This window comes from Colossoma macropomum, unplaced genomic scaffold (genome assembly GCF_904425465.1).
Source record: "Colossoma macropomum unplaced genomic scaffold, Colossoma_macropomum, whole genome shotgun sequence".
In the NCBI taxonomy this organism is placed as follows: Eukaryota; Metazoa; Chordata; class Actinopteri; order Characiformes; family Serrasalmidae; genus Colossoma; species Colossoma macropomum.
Genome location: NW_023494791.1, coordinates 30,898,871 through 30,922,849, shown reverse-complemented (window position 1 = coordinate 30,922,849; position 23,979 = coordinate 30,898,871). Strand labels below are relative to the sequence as shown.

The following is a 23,979-nucleotide window of genomic DNA, read 5'->3' as shown; positions in this document are numbered from 1 at the left end:
TCTATCTGATACTGCTCTAGCATGAATCTCAAATCCAAAACAATGAGTGTGTTATCACACACTCAATAATCCGATCATAATCGGATTTCTGCAGTTATCTGATTACTTAAATGGTCATGTAAACAGCATACTCTGATTTCTTAGATCAGAGTAAGGTCTAAAAATCTGATTAAAAAATCTGATAAAGAGTGCTGAATTTGGCTGAGTAATCAGATTTCTCAGTGCATGTAAACTCTTACTCAGATTTCTTTCAGATTTCTCGGTCTGCGCGTGTGCAAAACAGACTGCGGTACCAGAAATAAAAAAGCAACGTTGCTGCAAAACACTTTTGGAACGATACCGAAAACAACTACATGCTTGACGAAATGAAGGATTTAAATATTGTTCATCTTCTAGATGATGGATGTTTATATTTTCAGGCAAAGTGGTGCGATGGTAAAAAAAAAAAGCCGCAGCATGAAGTTTGAGTTTTACATTACGTTTCCGTTACATCTTCTTCTTTATTGGCTGGTTGCAAAGCAGAAATCCGATTACTGTCTGATTCATGTAAACCCAGAGTTTCCTCATTATCTGATTACTCGAATGCATGTAAACATGTTGATTGGATTACTGACAAAATTTGATTTTCTGCAGTTATCGGATTATTAAGTGCATATAAACGCACTCACTACAGAATCCAAAAGCAATATAGAATGTAAATTGAATGTAAATGTACTTCATTACATAACCAACTACACAATAATAATAATTACATAATGTGAATCGAATGCATAGCAAAATGGTAGTAATAACTCTACACTAAAGGTCAACAAGTTAAAAAATAGGCAACAAGTTTGATTATTGGTCCTTCTTCCACAACAAAAACTCACCTAATACATAGTACAAAGAAAAAGATCTAAATGAAACAGGCAGGCGTACTCCAGCACTGATACATAAACACAATGAATGGTGCTTTTCTATTAACTTGCAACAGCTCTATCTAGATTGTCAGTCAATGCTGACTTGGTTTTCAGTCATGTAATGGAGTAACACAGGGACAAAACGTTGTGGGGCCAAAGCCTCTCTAAAATGGTAACTTTGCAGGAGTCTTAGTCAATGTTTCTAGTCTACATTTTATTAACACTTAGACAAAGTAAAATTCTGACCTGACTGAGATACAATGAGCAGATATATATCCTAGTTTGTAGGATCATCAGAGTTTGTACCACATTTCAGCTCAAAAGTCTGTACTAAACACATGGCATTTATGTATTAATGTCACATCTGTATATGCATGTTAAAGGGCCCATGTTCTATCTTTTTCATGTATTTGACTTTATCCCCTTAACCCCACTCATAACATTAGTGTGTTTTTTGTATGAAAAACTTTTATAATTCATTTTTACATATCTATTTACCAAACCATCTGACTGAAAATGCTGCGTTTACTGAAGTCGGTCGCTTTTTTCTTAAAAAACCTGAATGCCTGATGATCCCCCTCAGGTGCCTCTCCCACTGATGGGACTGACTAAAAGGGTATTTCCCACCGGATCTAAATCTAATATGGTTTCCATGGCAACATGACAGCAAGATCAATAGACAGACTTCCCTCTGGGGTGTGTGTGGGTTGGGGGGATGTATTTTACATATGCGTGTATTTGATCTGTGTTTTGCCCAGGCGTTTGCTTGAGTATGTTTGTAGGCTTGTGTGTGTGAAGAGGCAACGTGTGTATGTCTGTACTTGTTTTTGTGTGTTTTGGAGCAGGAGTGTGCGCGCGTGTGTGCATGTGTTTTCTCTCTCATTAGCTCAGACGCTGGCAGGAGCCCTGGGCGCACTCGGCAAAGTAGTAATTTGGAGACTGAAAGAGTGAATGATCTGCTGTAAGAGGAGCGAAATCAACAACTGGACTCTAAAATGAACAGAGCCTTTAGAAAACAAACACACACACACACACACACACACACCTGCACTGATCATCATACGGTTTGTATCATGCACCACATTTTAGCTCTGAAAAAGCTGTACTAAACAAATGGCAGTCATTTTTGTAACAGTACTGTACAGCAGCTTCGAATGCAGCTCAGCCAGTCATGATACTACGATTAATAAAACCATACTAGTTTTGTTTAAACTGAGGGGCAGACAACTTATTTTCTTACTAGAACTAGTCTGATCAACTAGTTAACAGGCCTCAAAGAGAGCTAACAGGCTAAACAACTGTTCCACTAATATTACAGGCTTTGAATTTAAGTACTTACTACATGATTCAGTGTAAAACTTCAATATTTACTACTAAAGAAAATGTCACTTTAATGTCTTACATGTTTCCAATTTCTGTGTTTTAGTTCTGCCTTAATTAGCATCAAACCCAGACTGAATCTCAGATGTCTCCCTCCTCCCTATGTAGAGGGAGCTGTTTGAGACTTAGTCTGGGTTCAAAACAGCCCTAGCCTGAGAAAAGGGATGTACAACAGTGTTAGCCTGCTGCTAAATAAGACTGGAAATTGCATAGAGGTGCTAGTGGAAATTAGCGTCATTGTCGTGGTGGTAATTTGGAGAACAAAAACTACTAATAAAGCACAGTTTTTTGCATTATTAAGTGCCATATTATGATATGTTCATTGTTATATGACAAAAGGTTGAAAGGTTCACCAAGTGACTGCCATATACAGAGATGGGTGACTAAACATTCTTCATCTCTTTCAACTGGCAACGGTTGCTTCGCAACAAAAACATGCTCTAAAGGAATTACATTTTTGGGGGGAATACCTGTTTACCTTGAGTATAATTAATAATAAATTATTTATTGAAAAAGTGCATATTGTAATTTACGTTGTCGCCGTTTTTGAAATCTCTTTTTTTATTGTTTAATCGAGAAATGCAGTGTTATTATAAAAAATGTTTTTTGAGGTCATTTTCAGGTCAAAAGGAAATCCTTTTGTAGTATCATTCAGAATATGTTTAGAAATTAACTTGTAAAATCATGAATGCAGATATCCTAGACACTGAGATTTTTGGTTCTAAATGTAGAGATGAAAACGGTTTTAGGAATGGGCCTCATAACTGTATTAGCCAGTGAGATCTGAGAAAACACGTACCATTTTAGTAAATGTTGTCAATAGTACAAATGAAAATACACGTATTTGGTTATACTATTGAGATTCTACAGAAAGATGCATGACAACAGAGTTTTTACATTTTTTATAATACAGTGTATGTATGTGTATTACAGTGTATAATAAGCAAGCAACGTTGCTGCAAAACGCAGCAAAACACTTTTGGAACGATACTGAAAACAACTACATGCTCGACGAAATGAAGGATTTAAATATTGTTCATCTTCTAGATGATGGATGTTTATATTTTCAGGCAAAGCGGTGCGATGGTAAAAAAAAAAAAGCCGCAGCATGAAGTTTGAGTTTTACATTACGTTTCCGTTACATCTTCTTCTTTATTGGCTGGTTGCAAAGCAGAAAAGGTGGTTTATACTGTTATAGATGCAATTCAATCAAAAAATCTGAAAAATGATTGACGAGACAAAAATCTGCATTTCTGCATGTAGTGTCTTGCCTTGTTCTCTGTTCTGATTGGCTGCCCTGTACTGTACTGTGCCTCATTCAAAAAGCAGTCCAGACCGCAACAAACTGTTAAGTTTCTCAGAGATGTTGGAAAAAAGGATGTGTGGATCCTTTAGAAGGCTGCAATGATCCCCTTGCATCTCAACAACCAGGAACAGCACCAAGTTTTTTGCTCCACATGTTCCACTCCAATAACTCAGCTTCAGACTCTGCAGTAACAACACTGCACATCACTTCTCTGTGAATGAATGCTAAACTGCTGGTTGTAAGCAAATGTGTTCATGGTTGTGATATCACAATGCTGATATTGCATTTTATGGCTACTGTAAAAAGCATTTAATGTTAACAAAGTACGCAAAACTTTATTTAAAAAAAGCAAGGAATGTTCCATGACATGGGCCACAAGTCAAATTTATTTACAGGAAGCCTAATGGACAAGAAAAATAAAAAATGAAACTATTTCTTACCCTGAAACTGGTGGAGAGGATATGGGTTTCTCTGTGCTTGACTCATCTGTCTTGGAAGATGCTGCTGCTGTTGCTGCTGCTGTAACTGCAAATAAAACACAGTTACTGCTCACACTCCACCTGAACACCTCTGCATGCATAGGCTAAGCAACTACACAAAAAGGACAATGGAGTTTAAAGAACTAAGAACTAACAAGTAAGAACTAAGCTTGATGAGCGTCAGTTTTCTTTAAAAAGGAGAGAACTTTATAGATCCAGGAGAAAGAACACAGTGTTATGCTTGTGATGAAGGTTGTTGTAGGCATGGCAGAACAACTGTACACAGAGGAGGAAGAGGTGTGTACATGTTTGACTTCCCATATCAGTTTAAACTCTCTTTAGCAGAATATTCCCGGCAGTAGGAGATGAAAGAGCAAATTAAAACAGCAGGTGGTGTGTGCACACTCGCTAACACATTACTTTGATCAGTGGAACTTCAAGTGTGCGTAAGCAGATGCTCCTTTAGTAAAGCAATACCAACAAAACAGCAGTAATTTCATTGTTTACTTAAGGTATATTTCAGCAAGGGACAAAATAGAGGAAACACTTCAACTAAAAGGCACATAAAATTTTGGGTTTAAACATTATGATTTGATGTGTGTACAACTGTTCAAAGCTGTGTTTGCTCGTCATGTACTAGGTAGCATTTTTGAGTTTTGATGTTTAAAAATAGCTAAAATTGTCATTACTGAAACAGTCACTACTGAAACATTTGGTAAAGTTTCAGTAGTGTTGGGTAGTGATAAAATGGAAAGTTCAGCCATTTGTTTTAATGAAATAAACATAATTAAAGTACAGGGTCACTCAAAGCAAAATTATTTGAGTCTAAAGTCAGTTTAGAGTCCGAAACAAGTGACTTTTTTGGTAGAATGATCCATATGGACTATTACATTCCTACAAGCTTCAGTTGTCATAACACTGGCTGAGGTGAAATGACAACAAAAGCATCCTTTATAACAACTGATGATTGTTGTAGCAAGTCTTTATAAAGGTTTATGTAGGTTTATATCAGTTGAGATGAAAAGCTTATGTAGGTGTCACGCAGCCATTGCTGAACAATTCAGCAGCTACCCTTTTTCCTGTCCATTAAAGGAGAGAGACCATTCTTAGCACAGCAGTGACACTGACATGGCAGTGTGTGTGGCGGTGATACAGGCACAGCAGTGTTGCTGGGGTTGGATTGAGAATAGTCTTTCAACCAGAAATATCCAGCTAATAGTTGTCCTGTGGTCAGAAACTGACCACTGATTAAGGGCTAGAGCAGGTTAGAGCACAGAAATCACCATCACTGTGTTGGAGATCCTCCAGCCCTCCAGGACTACAAACTGTGCATGACAAATGAAGAGGTATAGTAAAGTGAAATGAGCTGTACAGTTATGTGCAAAAGTTTGGGCACTTCTGGTCAATTTACATGTTTTGTTACAAGTGAAAAAACACACACGTCCGCACATTATAATGCAGAATTACTGTTTATTTGCTGAATTTGACACACTGGGAAAAAACATTAAATGTAGCCTTTGCACAGGTGATGGTACATTTTAGATTTTCTGTTTTTTTCCACAGTATGTTTTACTCAGCACAAAAACAGAAATTGTGCATTAAAATTTGCATATTTAAGTTCTCTGTAGAGGTATGTTAACTTATTTTCACTTCAACAAAATATATAATTTAACCAGGTTTTCAAACTTTTGCATACGACTGTGGATAGATGTATCTAATAAAGTGGAGAGTAACTATACAGAGTCTATACAATCCACAGTGACACCTCTGTGACTGTCAGACTCATATCAGTGCAATACCCACTGGCATGCCCCTACTGTGCTGCTCACTGTCACTGTCACTGCTGTACTGCTTGTACTTGCCACCCACCTGCTCTGCCAGTAGGTGGTGCCTCTGTTCCCTCAGTAGCTGAGCTTTCTGCTGCTCCATCATGTGGTGCTGCACTCTTTTCTCCTGTTCCATAGCCATCATCTGTTTCATCATGGCTGCTTGCTGCTGTTGCTGCTGCTGCTGGTTGCCCAGGTAACCACCTGGCCCTGCCCCAGGTCCTGCCCCATTCGGCCCTGCAGAGGCCACACCCCCTGGACCTCCATGAGGGGGCTGGACGCCACCGGCCTGGCGTGGCATCCCCACCATGCCCTGTTCCTGCAAGAAAAATGAAAGCAGAGAGAGAAAAATGAGGCAAGAACTTGAAAAAGACTGGAACAATAACAGCAATCACAGGAAAAAAGGGGAACTTTATTCAGCGTGAGTTTGTCGCTTTGAAGGAGAGAGATTAAGGTCAGGATGACTCAACAATGAAAAGACTGGCCATTATTAATACATACCACAGTCAAACAATGAAGTAAGTTGTTAAAATATTATCCACTTTTAATTACCATGTTTTGCATAGCAATCCACTGTCATAGCAGTGCAAGCCTGGACTGCCAGACCACGATCCTGGACACCTACCAATCTGTAGAACTTCTTACGAAACCTAACCACACATGGTTATTCAAAGAGTCCAAAATATTTAATTGGAAGATAAACAAGGAAGTCTTTAAAAAGAAATCATTAAAAAAACACTTGGGCTGTCAAAGTGCAGACACTAAATTATTAAAGCATTTTCCAAGTTTGACTCTTGAAACTATCTGTATTCCATGTTGAAGCTTGGCTACTCATGTGCTGTATGCTGCTATGACAGAATCCAGGATTGTATCCTGACAAATACAGCGTTTAAGTGGCTTTTAAAGCAATACCTTCAGCAGACTGTGCTGGATAGAGCTCACAGGAGACCTATGGATAAATCAATGAGCAGCAAACTAACAAAAGCAACAGCAAATTGGAAAAGTCTAGTTCCCCTCAACAGCCTCCACTGTAACAAGAACATTATAAAATTAAAATGAGCTGTATAAACGAGGGAGCGAGAGACTACGATGATGGCTGGAATTATTCACTATGTGTATTTAGGATATTTATGATATATACACTCATTGGCTGCAATATTGCTCTCACTGGACATTGGTGATGAAAACTGGAAACTGTGGTCACCCTGTAGATATCACATGATTGAGTCCCTCAAAGAGGCTTTGGAACAACCATGATCTTCAGCGGTCAGTGTTGAAGCATGATGCGTTTGTTTGCTTTTGGACATACAGATGCTGTATTGATGTACTAGTGGAGTTAGCACTCTCTCACTCTCTCTCTCTCTCTCTCTCTCTCTCTGCCTTTAAAAGCAGACGCTTCACATCCATCCAGACCGGACCGGTCGATAAGTGCAAATCTCCATGGACGCTGCAGGATCTCCTCACTTAACCAGGCAGGCTGACGAAACGAGCACCGAGCAGCATGTATGTGTGTGTGTGTGTTGTCCAGAGTGGCCAGATGAGGGCAGTGTTGGTCTATCCTCCCTCCCTCTGAATCGTCATATCTCTATTTCTTCCACCTCCATGCCTATCTTGCAGTCATGCACGCCCTCTCTCTCTCTTTTTCTCCAACTCCATCCCTCCATATCTCTACTTATCTCGCTCCCTCACACCCCTGCTTTCTCTTTTTCAACCCAAACTCTACCATCCGTACTCTCATCTCTATCTCTTCTTTACTCGCTCACACTCTCTCCGCCTCTCCCTCTATCCCCCCTCCCTTCCTCTCTCTTTTCCTCTCTCTTTCTCTCTCTCTCGATGGCTTAATCATGAGCACTGTAATATACATCCCTCTCTTCCTGCTGGATAATGTGTCTGAGCCAGACTTCTCCTCAACTGAGCATGACGAGAGAGAGAGAGAGAAAGAGAGAGAGAAGAGAGAGAGTGAACTGAAAGACAAGTGATGAAGTCGAAGCAGAGGAAATGAGAGAAAATGAAAGGATAGACAAACAAGGAGGAAGAGAGAAAGAGAAAGAAAGAGAAAGAATGCAGGAGAAAAAGAGAAGTGAAAGACACAAAAGAAAGCGAGACAGGGAGAGAAAGAAAGAGAAAGAATAGAGAGAGAAAGTGTAGGAGAATAAAGGGGGGAGAAAGAAAGAAGGAGAGAAAGAAGTAAGAAAGAATTGCAAGAGAAAAGAGTGAGAGAGAGAAGAGAAAGATGACACAAGAGACAGATAAGAGAGAAAACAAGAGGGAGAGAAAGAGAGGAGAGAGAGAGAGAAAAGAAAAACAAGACAGCAGCGCTGAGAGTCAGGAGAACGAGACAGAGAGACAGGTATACTGTGAAATGAGGAACATGAGTGATATAGAGCAGGAGAGAAAAAGAAGGGACAGAGGAAGGAGAGAGAGAGAGAGAGAGAGAGAGAGAGAGAGCGAGAGAGAGAGAGAGAGAGAGAGAGAGCAGGTAGCCAGGCAACAGCGGCTGTAATGTTGAGCAGATGGTGCTCATAGGAGCCATGATGGACGACAGCGGGCGGCAGCCTCTAACAACACACACAGACCCAGGGGAGAGAGAGAGACAGAGAGAGAGAGAGAGAGAGAGAGAGAGAGAGAGAGAGGAGCGTAAGTAAAGTGCCATCCCTCTTTTATTCCTGCCTCTGCCTCTTTCTCTCCTCATCCCTCGGTACATCTCTGCTCCCACTGTCCACCCTCCTCCCTCCCTCCCTTTCTCTCTCTCTCTCTCTCTCTTCCACCTCCCTCTTTTTCTTTGTTTTCACTCGCTCCACCTGGTCTAAGCACAACACATGACAACACACACCCACATAGCGTACACTATATGACATCTGTATCGAAACACACACATAACATACACACACACTCAGCACACACACAGTGTAACGTGGAAGTGTTCCAGCAACGTGTGAGTGACTTAGCAGCTAAAGAGAACAGCTACTCAGCCATGGAGCTTATGACTGCAGCCTCTAGCATTATCATCTATATTAGCTATCAGCATAATAATAATTTCCATTGAGTTTACATCATCTGGTTTGTTTGCTATGTTATAAAATAAAAACAAAGGAGCCCTTAAGTAATCACAACTGTCTTTAAGCACTACTTTGTCCATCAAGTGAAGGAAAAAACAAATTGTAAAGAAAAAAAAAGAAAGACAAAATTGCTCAGAAAAAACCTGCAGTGAGAACAGCGACAGTAGTAAATTAGTCTGAATTACTAGGCTAAGAGAGGTGAAAAGATTTCTATTGTATTCACCAAAGCTGTAAAGATTTGGATCAAAATAGGTAGAAAACCACACAGCTCAAAGTCAAAATTAGCCAAGAAATATATATATGAGAAATGTATAATCACCAATGCTTTTGGTTAAAATGTACAGTAAATTTTTGATAAACGCTTGATATTTGAATAGGCTGTTGTTTTATTGAATTTGAGGACTGTTTCTGAATTGTACGCATGAGGTCACAAGAGCACAACTTGTTCCGGTAGTCCTACTTAGTGATGCGCAACTCCAGGTTTTCTGGACCTCGCAAATGCCGAGATCACGACTAGGACATTTAGCCAGATAACACAGAGCTAAGGTAGGATACAGTTGGCTCTTTTTAAACTTCACGTTTCATCTATTGAAATCTATTGTTTTTCTTATTTTAGCTGCTGAAAGTTAGCTCGATAAATTAACTACACAAGTCAGTCTTTCACAGCATTTCTTGTCTTTTTGTCATAAGGGAGCACACACTAGACAATAAGGCAAACAGAGACTATAACACACACAAGGAGTTTTGACACCGAAAAAGAAACTCCCCCATTACTATGAGACACGAGTCAAGCTAAACTGGACCAGAACTGTTTGTGCTTTTATGCATAGTGAAAACACAAACGGAGGATGAATACATGGTGGAGAAATACAGACATTACAGTGAGAGACAGAGAGTACTTCACTACAAACTGACAGCTGACTTGAAATTGTAAAGTGAGTGACTTGATGTCTGGATCCATAAATTATATACATGATAAAGGCTTTTTTTGATTGCGTTCAACAAGCAGCTCCTGCGTCTCGGCGGCCCACCCCGCAGCGTGCATGTCTCTTTGCCTTTCTTCTCTACTCTTCTAGCTCTCTAAGTTAGAAAAACCAAACATATTTGAAAATCTATGATCACTGTAAAATCTCTGTTTAATTTCACTGTGAACTTGTGCATCTTCGTTGTTTGGGAGCTGTAAAACTTTCAAGCTGATTTTGAACTGCAGCAGCTACTGAACTTCATTTCATTTGGAAATTAAAGCTATCAAATCATTATTTTAGCAAAAAATTAAGCTCCTAAGACACATTGATGAGTGTTATAAATCATGTCCAGTAGCACAATAAATGATTTAGCTTTAATTTGCTTCCTTTTCCTTCATCAAATTAAGAGTAATATAACATGACATTCACAAATGTTTTATTTTTTTTACATTAAAAATAAATGTGTTCGAAAAGCTCTCTTTGCTTTGTCTCCAAGCAAAAACAAAGATAGCCATGTTAGCGCCAAAACAAGGTGGGCTTTTCACAGGTGTTAAACAGCACAGTCAATATTTATCAGTTTTGGTAAATATTATTATTGGTAATAATATATATTATTATAATAATCTTACAGTATTTTGCGCTTTGAGAGGGAAACTCCTATACACGCATATGCAATGAGGCAACAGCGCAAAAGAGCAGCAGCTGCCCCTTTCATCTGCGCCTATTTATTAAATTAAATAGCGACAGACATTTTTATTGTCAAAATAGGGTTTACTAAATGGCACAGAATGTAAGTAAATCTGCCCCGTGCATCATTACTGGAACCAAAAATGATGTGGTGCCTGTGCTGTAATTGACATTTGCATACATATCTGATACCCAGCATGTGCACTGCCCCAAACACACACACACAGAGCAGGTTATTAGTGTGAGAGTCGACTACATAAGCATCCAATTTGGTTAAAGCAGCAGGCTTCAGGGTTTCTGCCCCTAAACACACCAGTAAACACTTAGAGCTACTGCAGAAACACACACACACACTCTCTCTCTCTCTCTCTCTCTCTCTCTCTCTCTCTCTCACGTGTGCACTGAGCAACACAGACAGGACATAGAGAGGATAGCGAGAAACTGCAGAATGCACAATATTCAGATCTACAGTTCAGTGCAGACTGATCGCTTTCATTGATCATGCGCACACACAGCACACACTGATTGATTAGCACTACTGAGCTTGGCCCTGATCACACACTAATCTGAGAGGCTTGCTCCCTACATCCCTGTTAATAACACACCACGTGCCAGCACACACTCCTCCACAGATGTGCTGAGGAAAAAGAACAATACAGAAATATTTACATACTCATACTCATCAGTGTACATGCACACACACACACACACACACACACACACACACAGACAAACAGTACAAACAGTAAATCCCTGCAGCACTCCTGATCTACTGATGCTAACAGCTAAATGCTACATCCTCATTACGGTTAGTGTTGAGTTAAAGGTTAAGGGTTAAGGTGAACTGTTTGGTTCCAGTAAGACTGGAGTCATTCTGGCTCTCTACCAATCCAGTAAACACTTAAACATCTGGCTAAAACAGAAATGGCACAATAGCACTGTACCTCTAGTAGTGGCTGTAATAAACACAGTGCTTTACCTTTTATTTTTTATTTCCACAAAGCATTTTCACCCATAGCTACAATTACCAATTTAGTGGGTGTGTTTGAGCAGGGAAACTTCCAAACTGTGACACCAGCCCTCCAAGTCTTGTTGAACAGCCCTGTTATAGTTTACTGAGGCTGAAAAAGATCCATTATCATAATATTGGTATTTGCTATGTGAACCTTGATATTGCAGGAGACCACAGCATGCAAATGGACCCACTAACAAAATTGCTCTGTGCTTCGGTGTTTCGATAAAAGAACGCATCCACATGATCCAGCAAACATTTTTTGTTCAAAATAATACAAAACCAATCTAGTTATGTACTTCGAGCCTTTCTAATACACTGCATGAGACTAAGCATTAGATCAATCTGAGAGTACCTTATCTGGGTACCTTTTTGGCTCCTTGTTTTTCAAATATTGCAATACTCAAAAAACTAAAACATGACTTTTTCCTCTATAGAGTAAAGCCTTAGCATATAGGAATATATGTAAAAGAGCTTGTAGACACCTTCTCATACAACATTTTTTCCCCATTCCACATAGTTTGCCACCACTTTCTTGTAAGGATTTGATTGCAATCAGCCACAAGAGCATTAGTGAGGTCAGGTACTGATGTTGGATGATCAGTTCTGGATCACACCAGCTCATCCCAAAGTTATTGGAAGGAGCTCAATCACTCCAGAGAATGCTGTTCCACAGCTCCTCTGCTCCACAGCCCAATGCTTTACACCCCTCTAGCCCATGCTTGGCATTGGGCATGGTGACCTTAGGCTCATGTGCAGCTGATCCAGAGAGTGCCATTCTGTTGGCACTGCTTGTCTATGGAGATTATACAAGCTGTGTGTGTGTGTACAATTGAAATCCTGTGTCAGGAGTGGGTAACTGAGTTCACTAATTTGAAGGGATGTCTAGATACTTTGGGACATACAGTGTACTATGCACTATTGTTATATGTACTGTACTTTGGATGGAACAGTATATTGGCGAAATACACATTTCTTTCTCAGCCATGATAGGAAGTGGATATATTTGGAAAAGAGACATTGTTTCCTTTATGAATTGTATCGTTCATGATGACCTAAAAAGCTGTTCAGCATGTTGGATAAATTCTCGTTTGTTTTATGCTAATATTTCTTTTGTGTGTGGAATCAAATGAAATTAGTACTGTCAAACAATGAAAATAACTAATTGTGATTAATCTCATTATTTTGTGAAGTATCGCAAGTCATTGCAGTTGTCTTAGAGTCTTAGACCCTGTTTACACCTGGTCACTTCATGCATCTTGAGTATTAGGATTTAATATGGATAAGGCCAAGCCGCATGAAAATGTGAGTGTAAACGCACCCAATATGCATGTAATACAGATACAAATCTGATCGCTCAAATCACTTTAGAAGGTGGTCTGAGACACATTTGAGCTTTTGAGTGTAAACGCATCCGTATCTCCAAGACACATTCAACAACTGAAACCACTCCCAGTACAGCTGACACTCCTCCCCTGGGTATGTGATCCATGTCTACAAGGAAGATAATCATGGAGGACGCACATGGTTGGGGACTGGACAAAACAAAGTGCTTAACGGCAATATGAACAGACACTACTGTGCAAAACAAATTGCAGACGACTTACAAGAACCGTGCAATATTTAAACACATATCTAAACAGCTCTCGGAGAACGGCTTCCGCGTAATGAGAGGATTTGCATATTCCATCCCACACAGCAGTCGGATTTTAGTCCGAGAGATGCATGACTACCAAGTGTAAATGCATGTGGCAAAAATCGTATCAATACAATCCAGTTACTAGTCACATAATGTGACCAGGTGTAAACGGGGGCCCTACCCCTTGTTTTCGAGTGTCACCCTAGCCCCTTGGAACTGAGTTACAAGGGGTAGTGGTTGAAATGTTGCCCTACGAAATGGGACAACGCTCAAATTAAAAAAAAAAAAACATTGCTTCACAAACAGGCTACTAGCGGTGCTCTGTATGCGACCCGGCCCGTCTTCAGTGATAGCAGAGAAGGAAAAAGTTCAGCAACCTCACCACTGGGCTTTAGTTACATTTAGGCCATCATATGCTTTCAAAGAGGGGGTATAAAACATATTTATTATCGCTCAGCGCTAATTATTTGGTCATACGAAGCTGAAGTCAGCTATTCACCAGCTTCAGTTTTCCTGTTCCACCTTAAATGGTGCAGCAGATACATTCTGGCACTTCAGGCGTCAGAACTGCTGGGCTATTTAAGGTTGGAATGGGAAAGTTAGCTAGGTTAGCTAGCTACCGAGACATTAGCATGCTATTAGCGATTTTTTATGCTTGTTATGAAGAAAACGACCATAATACATTGAAACGACATTAAACTAAGATAATACAATGATTATCGTAATTTTTTAACAGAGAAAATACGTCCATTTGTGAGTTTCTTTGGTCGCTTGCGCAGCCATCTTGCCAGTTTTTCCTTTTTTCTCATAACACTCCGTTTGGAGTGTGCCTCTTAAAAACCTCCATTTGGAGGGCCACGTAGCCCGAACACTTCACCCTACCCCTCTATCTCAACAAAAAATTGGGACACCCTAACCCTAGACCTGAACACGCAAAACAGAGGGCTAAGGGCCAAGTGGTACGGGCAAGGGGTGAAACAGGATTGGGCTGGGGTCTTACTTGAGCTTCATTTAACCCTAAGGAAAGATGCTTCCATTTTAAAAGCAGTGTATTTAGTTACAGCTATATAAGGGGATCAACTAAGCTTTGTAAGAATGTAATTATTATTTACAATAATTTAATAACATTACTTTTTAACACTGCATTCACATGAACCTTAAGAGATGAACTGTGATTTCCATAAGGGAAACACAGGTTCTGTTTTCATGACTGATACCCACTGAGAGCAACACTGGCTGCACATTCCAAACAATGAGTTTTTAAATCATACACATCATACATACAGTCAATAGCTCCAACTGCTCTGTGATTGAAGCCTCTTGCTCAGGTTCAACTCGCGAATTCTTGCTTCAGTGGAGGCTCTTGAGGGGAACTGGAGCTCTGCTTTGCTGTTCCTTTTGTCAGTTTGCTGCTTGTTGATTTACCGACCTAAGAGGGCTGTAACTGTAGATTCAACATCAACACACTGAGCAGCTGATCCTCAGCCTGCACTACTATGTACGGTTTGTAGGGTCAAACTAGGAAAATATGTTAAGGGCGTTTAAAATATTAGCAATTTAGCACATTAATAACACGGTAAATGACAATCCTAAATTCATAAAAAAAAACTGAGTTTATTAGCACTAGATTAGTACATATGAGTATATTAGAGAGATTAGCACACTTCCCTTCATGTCAAACACTTAATCAGACTCCACCTTATGATATCACTCACACACACACACTGCACAAGGTGCTTCCTGTCCTCCTCCTCCTCCTCCTCTCGCTCTCCCTCTTTCTTATATGTTACAGGATGGGAGTGGCAGTATTTATCCCTCTCTCTCACTCTTTCTCTTCTCTCTTCCGTTCACTCCCCCCCTCCCGACAGGAGTCCATCTTTCTTTTTTCACTCGGACACTCCATCCCTCGCACCCCTCCTCCTCCATCGCTCCCTCGCTCTCTTTATCTCTCTCTGGCCCTCTATTGCTCTGCTCCTCCTCCCTCGGCCCCCTCTGCACTCACACTCTCTGCACAGAAGCCATTAGTGGTGGCCGCAAAGCCATATTTCTGTCTACAGCTCAATTACACACACACACATACACACACAGGTTCAGCTTTAGTTCACCGAGCATTATGGACCAAAATCTGTCCAGAGCTGTGCACACTGATTAAAAAGTGTCTCCTGCGCACACACACACACACACACAGACACACACAGACATAGCAGGTAGGTGATCGCGGCGTGAACAGGTGGTGGCGAAAGGGTGAAGCAGAGTGATGAAATCTGATGTAAGGCTGAGAAAGGATGGATAATAACAGGAGAAAAATGTCAGTCTGTCTGTCTGTCTGTGTGCCTCTGTCCATTTCTTTCTCTCTCTGTGTGATAGAGCACTATTTGGATCCATCAGCCAGCAATCAGAATTATATACAATAATAACTAATAATAATAATAATAATAATAAATAATAACTAATGTATATACATATATATATATATATATATTATATATATATATATACACACAGTAATGCTTTCTGAACCCATATTAACATCCTCAGCACCAGTTTACTCTCAGTGTTCTTTGTTTAGTTGTGAACTGTTATCATGTTCTTGTGTACTTACTGTCTTATTAACTCTGCTCTGTTATAACCTCTGCTATAACTATCACTATATGGTCAGCTATAAACAGCTGAACTGTAAAACACTCCCTTTCTTTTCTTTATCAACGTGTTACTTGATGCAGTCAGGGCGATAAAGCTAAACGGAATGTCCAAAGTTTGTAGACACCTACATTTCTTCTAAAATCAAGGGTATTAATAGGGAGTTTGTCTCTTCTTTACTGCAGTAACAGCCTCGACTCTTCTGTGAAGGCTTTACACTAGATGTTGGAACATTACTGTGAGGATTTGATTGCCAGCTTTAGTGAGGTCAGCTACTCATGATGGATAATTACTTCTGGATCACAAATGCTACTCCAACTCAGCAATTGGTCATCTTAAAGCACCTGAATTCACTAATTAGGAGTGCCTGGATACCTTATGGATGTATGGATGTATAATGAATCTTGAAATGAACTGAGTGAGGGAACAGTGTAGGCCAGTGGTCTCTAATTTAACAATTATTAAAGTCAAATTCCTTTTTTTTTAATAAAATGAAAGGTTAAAGTGGCTCTACATAAAATATATTGTCACCAATTAAGCCGCATACCACCAGTTTCAGTACACAGATAGAAGGCTTTCACTCACACCGTTATTCTGAAATATATTACTGTGGCTTTAAACACAGAGCACATTTACACTGAGCTGAGTGCTGCAGTGAGGAGAGTTTTAGTGCTCATGGCAGAAGCTTTGAAAGAGAGAGCAGCCTGTGTCGATACAGTGTGTGTGTGTGTGTGTGTGTTCTCGCCTCTGTCTGTCTCTCTGTCTTCTTTACTGAACCAATCACTGCTGCTCTCAGCAGAGAAAAGACATAATGACCAATCATCTCCTGCTCACTGTCGGCACGGTGACACACCACCACACAAGCACTGAGAGGCCTGTGTGTGTGTGTGTGTGTGTGCTAGGACTAAATCAATGTACATTAATTAAATACTAGACTTTGTATTCACCTAATTCGTGCAGTCTGTGAGTGTGCGTGTTTATTCCCTCATGTTAAAGTACAGTATGACTGTGGAGCAGAGGGTGTGTGTGTGTGTTTCTCTCTCAGGCACTTTTTCTCCTGAGCAGCAATTACCACGGCCTTGATTTATGTGTCCAGTCAAAAGAGCCTCCTCTCTCTCTCCCTCTGCGCTCTCTTCACTGTCTTCTCTCAGTTTCTCCTCTTACACTCGCTCGTTGCTGTCTCTGTCTCTCTTTCTCTGTTCCTTCTCTTTCTCTCTCTCTTTCTCCTTTTCTCTTTGTTTCTCCTCTCACTTCTCTCCCACTCTTTCTGTCTTCCCCTTTACTTGCTCTCTTTTATCTCCTTCTCTCTCTCTCTCTCTGCAGTCACTTTATCTGGAAGTCACTCTCTTACAGCACCACAGCCACCCTGGAGACATACCTCATTACACACACACACACACACACACACACACACACACACACACACACACACACGGTAAATTGTTTTTGTTAATTTTTTTGAGAAAGTCCTCGACCTCTTTGAGAGACAACTGGATCATTAACATACACAAGATTCAAGAGTGTGTGTGTGCTCGAGAGCATGTACACACACAGCTCTCTCTCTCACACACACACTCACACACACACACACACACACACACACACACAGTAATTAGCATGGTTATGTCCATACACACACCCACCTCTCACCCTCCCTCTTTCTCTCTCTCTCCATTTTTTCTGCTTTTATTTAAAGATCGTTAGCTGGGGGAGGGGCTGAAGAATGCACAGCCTTAGGGAGAGGAGAGAGGGAGAAAAGAGAGAGAGATAGATGGAGAGAAAGAGAGAGAGAGAGAAGAGAGAGAGGGGAGAGAGAGAAAAGGGAGGGCAGGTAAACAATCAGCCACACTTACAGAGCTAAGAGGGAAAACAGAGAGGATGGGTAAACATGTGTTTAGCACGCACGCACACACACGCACACACACACACAAAACACACACACACACCTCAAAAGAGCAATCCGTGGGTGAGACACTCTCTGTAGCACAAAAAGAAAGACAAGCAGGGGGAGGAAAAGACGAAGGGAAAAAAAGATGTGGCAGCGCAGCCTACTGGAGACTGAGAGAGAGACGAGACAGAAAGGACTAATTAGTGACTGATTTACTAATTATGGAGAAAGAAAGAGAGAGAGAGAGAGGGAGAGAGAGAGAGAGAAAGAGGGAGAGGGGGAGAGAGAGATGTTATTATTGTTGTCATTAATTCTATGATTACTGTTAATTGTGGTACAATCATACCAATACAGCCAGACTGAACTGTAAAAATGAGAGAGAGAGAGAGAGAGAGAGAGAGAGAGAGAGAGAGAGAGAGAGAGAGAGAGAAAGAAAGAGAGAAGGAAAGAGAACAACAGAGAGACTGGATGAAAGAAAAGAGTAAGAGTGATATAGGGAAAAAGAAAGAGAAAAAAGAAAGAGAAAAAAGAAAGAGTAAGTGAGAAATTAAGAGATTAAAGAGCTTAAGATAAAGAGCGCAGAGTAAGAGAGAGAGAGAGAGAGAGTGGTGCTAAATGAACATCTCTTGACATGAACAGAAGAGTCTTCCTGAGTCCTGATGTGTTTATCTTCAGACGTCAGCTGAGCCGTCAGCTCAAAATTTGGTTCAAGTAAAACAAAACAAGCCCCCAAAACTGGAAGTCTTACATTTTAGAAGTGACTTCAGAAAAAAATTTCACTCGTTTGAGTGTGTGCACTGGATATTCCTCCACCTGTCCACTTTACTCTGACAGGATGCACCCAGATATCCAGCTTTAGTTACTGAGGATAATTTTATAGAGTTACATCTCTGCCAAAAGTTTCAAATAAAATAATAAAATCCACACACAAAATATTAAGTATCAAAATGTCCAAAATATTGGTCTTTTGCTTCTGAAATCTTTCTTTTGCTTCTCACTTTTAGCACTTTTTAACAGGGGGTGGGTCTTAGAAGAGGGTGCTTACCTGGACTCTCTGTTGGTCAGCTGATTTGGAGTGACAAGTCTTCTGAACATGTAACCACTCAGCGTGAACAGCCCCCAGCATGGTGGAATACACTGTACTGAGTGCTGCTATGAATGCAGTGGTACACTGGCATATCCAACATTATGAACAATGTTTATCATAATCCTTTAAATTATTAATGTTACACAAGTTCATGCGTCCTATGTCAACCTGGGCAAAACAATATAACTTAATATGGGCATTAAAGAACACACTTAGTTGTTAATGAATGAATAACACTGCACCACCTTTCGAGTTTGCAGATACTAGCACTAACAAGCCTAGCAGTGTCCTCTATGGCTACATTGCTTAAATATCTAAAGTTAGTTCACTGTATTAACAGTGATCTGGAGCAGCAGCATCCTGTAAACTAGCGTGCTAAGACAGGAAGCCTGTTTCAGTGACCAACACAGACATTCTATGGACTGAAAGAACAGCGTTCATAACCCCCCAGAACTTACAGCCAACCATGACAAGTTGACTTGATTCCTTTTGTAGTGACTTGTATCTGGCAGTAATCACAGGTATTTTTTTACACTCTTTGCTGTGTTTAGGTCAGTGCTGCGTGATTTCCCTCGACCAACAGCACCCCAGTTTCACCTCAAGAAGGTCTCAATAATCATGAGTGGGATCAGGTGTTTTAAGGTAAGGAATAGTTGAAACTGTGTGGAGCTGTAGGTCTCTCTGTAGGCAGAGCTAGTACACCCTGGCTAAGTGTTTAGAAGTTCTGTCACTCCAAATCAGTTGACCAATAGAGAGTGCAGGTGAACACCCTCTTCTAAGGACCCGCCCCCTGTTCAAAAACAAAAGTCAGAAGCAAAAGAAAGATTCCAGAAGCAAAAATATATATCAGCAAATTCAGCATATAGAACAAATTCAAGCAAAAACTGGCAAAATGAGTAATACATTTATATCTGAATGAGTGAAAATGAGAAGTAATCTTTTCAAAAGTTAAGTTATTATTGTTAAATGTTATTATTTGTATTTGCAATACATGTTGGATGTTTTGATACTTAATATTTTGATTGTGGATTTTATTATTTTATTTGTAATTTTGGCACAAAATTAACTCCATATAGTTTCCATGCAAAGTGACAAATTAATGACCCTCATTAGACACTGAGGGGCGTATCAGCAAAAAAAAAAAATACATTTCAATAGACTTTTTCTAACATTATTTTTTCCATTTTTTGATGCTGTATTGAGCTGTTCGTAACTCAAATACAGCCATCAGACTGCATGGCTTTGTCACTGAAGAGTTTCTGAAAATGCAGGTGGAACTGAGTTCTCTACATTCTACTACATACATCAACTCTACTGAAGGTCACAAGAGGTCATGGTCTGGGTATGAACATAATGGTTATTGGAAATTAGTGTTTATTAACTTAATTGGGTTTTCAAATAAAGCATCTACAGTAATCTTTAAATAAATGTTTGACTGAGTATGTGATACAAAATCACAGAGAATGTGGGAAACTTGCAGCTCATATTACGTTGCACATTAAGCCAAACAGTCACAGCTGTGGATGGAAATATGTCAAACAAAAGCCTGACATTTGTACAGTGTGTACTGACAGATAGATAGATGGATAGATAGATAGATAGATAGATAGATAGATAGATAGATAGATAGATGTACAAGGAGGCACAGGTAACGGCATACAATGACAATACTGAATAAATATGTGCAGATATTGGTACCAAAATAAAGTGTCTACTGAGGAGTGTCCAGATGTGCAAGATGTGCAATAAGGTGTGCAGAAAGTGCAATATGTGCAGTAAGGTGTTCATATGTGCAGATGGATAAAAAAGAAACATTAGATTTAGCATTGTTTTGTTTGACTGTTTGTACAGTCTGTGTTGTTAACATTCTTTAGGTCAGCTAGTAGTTTGTTAATTCACACATTAAAAATAATCAGTAAATCAACTGGAATAATCAGGTGGAAATTAGCTCTGTGCTAGCGCATTGATAAACGGACATTAAACCTTCCACATTTTTAAATTCATTACACTATAAAAGCTTTTCTCGTTCAACTGACAGAATCAGAATGTTTGTAAAAATAGATTTGCTGTGTATCCGAGTAGATAACTGGCATCCAGTCAGTGTGGAAGCAGCTCAATTTACACAGCAGTGACTACAGAACAGACAAAACACTGGCAATAATAGTAAAATCTTGTTGTGAGGCTGTAATGTCAAATGTACCCAGGCACATAATAAAAGTTCTTTCCTGTTTTCCAGCTTTCATAATCAGGTAGAGCTGTTTTAAGTGGTATTAATCTCAGTGAGAGGGATCCTCTGTATTGGTAACACCTGAATCTAAGCCAGTGAAGCTTAGTGAATCCCTGATTATTGCAGGTAAAGATAAAGTCACTAAACACTACTAAATCATCTATAGCTGCACCAGAATATGAACTAGAACAGTGTGTTGAAGTGTTGATTGATATTTTTAGAATTAGTTCTTAGTAAAGGTTTCGCTATAAGGTGACATAAACTAGTTAGGAGCCTATGCTTCTGTGCTAGCCTCGAGAGAATGAGAGTTTTTCCTCATTCGACAAATAAAATTGTTAATCAGTTATTTTGACAGCTCTAGCTGTCTCTCCAGCAGGTGGAAAATGAATTATAACTAGTTTTGTTGGTTCCTGTTTGGGCCAGTTCTAGTTTTTGAATGTGCAGTGTAAAAACACCCTTATGAAGTGATTTCTTCTTTATTAAACACTGTGTGACTAGTGCATGATCATTATTATATGACAAAAATAAATTACACAAAGTTATCAAGCTGGGAAGATCAGTCAACTTGATCCAAAACAGATTTAGTAGCATACAGACTTACTAATATGAACAACAATAGCATAGGAATCATCTAGTTTAGAGAATCTAGCAAATATTTAGTGATATACACATTTAAGTATTTTGTTATTTTATCACAAAAGCTTCCCTTTTTTCTGATATCTTGATAAAATAACTCACAGGATTAGTATCCACCTTGAAGTAAGCTCCTGCTGTTGTGATATAATGCTGTTTTTCCTATACTATTCGTTTGTAAATGTGGATGGTCTAATTAAAAAGAGGCGGCTAGGACTTAGATGCTCTGGGGTTGCCCCGGGTTACGGCACTGTTCTGTCATCGCGGTAACTACTGGTGAGGCTGGACCAGGGTACTAAGGACCAGGGTGGAGGGTCTGTTGTCGTAGCAACCACTACACCCAAAGGTGATATTGAGGGTCCAGAGAGGAGCATGTCTGTATCGATTTCCTGCCTGATGGTAAAAGAGGGAGAGCGAGAAGGAGGGGAGAGGGAGAGAGAGACAGAGAGAAAGAGAGATACAGAGGCGTGGGGGGAGGTAATTACTTAGATAAAGAGAGCAGGAGGGGAGAAGTGTGAAAGAGGGAAGGACAGAAGTGCTGACACACAAAAGAAAAAGAAAAAAAAGACAGAGAGAGAGAGAGGTGTGCTCATTTGCAGTCCGTCTCGGTGGAGCGGGTCGTGAGCTTTTGCACGCGCCTAGAGCGTGCCAGGATGCATTAGCTAGCAGCACGCGTAGCGGCTGGGGCTGACGCTAGATCCCACACACACACTCCACTGCTGAGGGATGAAAGAGCGGGTTAAGGCCTAAATATCAGTGGGATTTCAGCCTTAGAGAGAGAGAGAAGGGGTGGGGAAGAGAGAGAGAGAAAGAAGGAGTGGCTAAGGAGTGAGAGATGGAGTGAAAGAAGTAGAAAAGGACAGAGCTCATAAAATGAAATGGTTTAACAATGAGTTAGCTGCTTAAACCACAGGCTTATTATTCAGTCATTAAAGCTGAAGACTCATCATGCAGTAACTACTTTGAGACTAATGTACATGTTATGTAGTTATGAGAATGAGAAACTCTAATATCTAGTCTGTGGATATTCTCTACAGCCCAGTCCTGGTCCTGGAGATCTACCACCCTGCAGAGTTTAGCTCCACCCCTAATCTAACACACCTGATCCGGGTAATGAAGGCCTTCAGGGATATTTTGAATATGAGAGCCGTGTGTGTTGGATCTGAACTCTACAGGGTGGTAGATCTCCACGACCAGGACTGAGCACTCCTGCGCTACAATGGTTAAGACGGAAAGGTTGTACACAACCTTTAGTTAGATTACCCCCAATTAAGCCCCCCCACCATCATCTACTGTTCTACTACATGTCTACTAGTAACCTGATAGATCAACAAAGTCCAATACAATTTTGAAATTTGAAAATTGAAATGTACAAAAAGCCAGTGGTGCCTGAGTGAGAGTCATCAGCTCGCTCACTGTGAGCTCCTTCCGCTCCAACATAAGCTCGGTCTTCTACACCACAGACTGAGACAGCTTTACTATTAAAGAGAAAGATGTCACACTCATCTAAATAAACTAAGATAGCATACAGTCTATTCACACACATATCAAACGACTCACTGTCTACAATGTGAATCCCCAGGTGCGTCTGAAGACCTGGCAATAGCTATTTTTGTCTCATCTACAAAAAAAAGGTGAAAAAAGAGAGAGAAAAAGAAACGGAAAAGGAGGAACGGAAACGGGTCTAAATATAGCCCAATGCGACATTCCAGAAGAGAATAATACTCTTTCCTGCAGCTTGACCAGAGACAGACAGAGAGAGTGAGAGAGAGACAGAGAGAGCTATTCAGCACATGTTAACTGTTTAAATATCAAAGATTCACAACTTACAGAAACTGAACTAACTAGTAAGTATGTTAAGTATGAAGCACGTACAGTCTTTTTTGGTGAAACGTGCTTTCATTGTCATGCATTTCTTGTCTCTCTGTGGTTAAAGAACAGTGCAGTTGATTCAGTTCCACCTCGGCTCCTCCGGAATTCTTGCTCTGGTGTTGATAAGGACGGAATTACGGGGAATTTCAAGGAACAACAAGAATCATGTGATTCTACACGTGGCCAAGCACTGACCTTCACAGAGAGAGAGAGAGAGGGAGCGAGAGAGAGGGAAGGATAGAAAAGAAAGAGAGAAAGAAAGAGAATGATAGTAAAAGAGAAAGAAAGGGATCCGCAGGGGGGAGAGAGAGAGAAACAATGCGAAAGAAACACAAAAACTTCCAACGCCTCTCAGCTGTGATGACTTACTCAACTTTTCC

The 23,979-nt window shown here is 40.2% G+C and overlaps 1 protein-coding gene across 1 annotated transcript in view; it reads right to left on the bottom strand.

Annotated features, from left to right (window-relative positions):
* Positions 1 to 23,979, bottom strand: part of maml3 (mastermind-like transcriptional coactivator 3) — a 163,471-nt gene that overhangs the window by 3,281 nt on the left and 136,211 nt on the right. Inside the window, 2 exon segments of the mRNA XM_036574839.1 lie at positions 4,026 to 4,110; positions 5,934 to 6,209. Of these exon segments, the coding sequence (XP_036430732.1) occupies positions 4,026 to 4,110; positions 5,934 to 6,209 (361 nt within the window).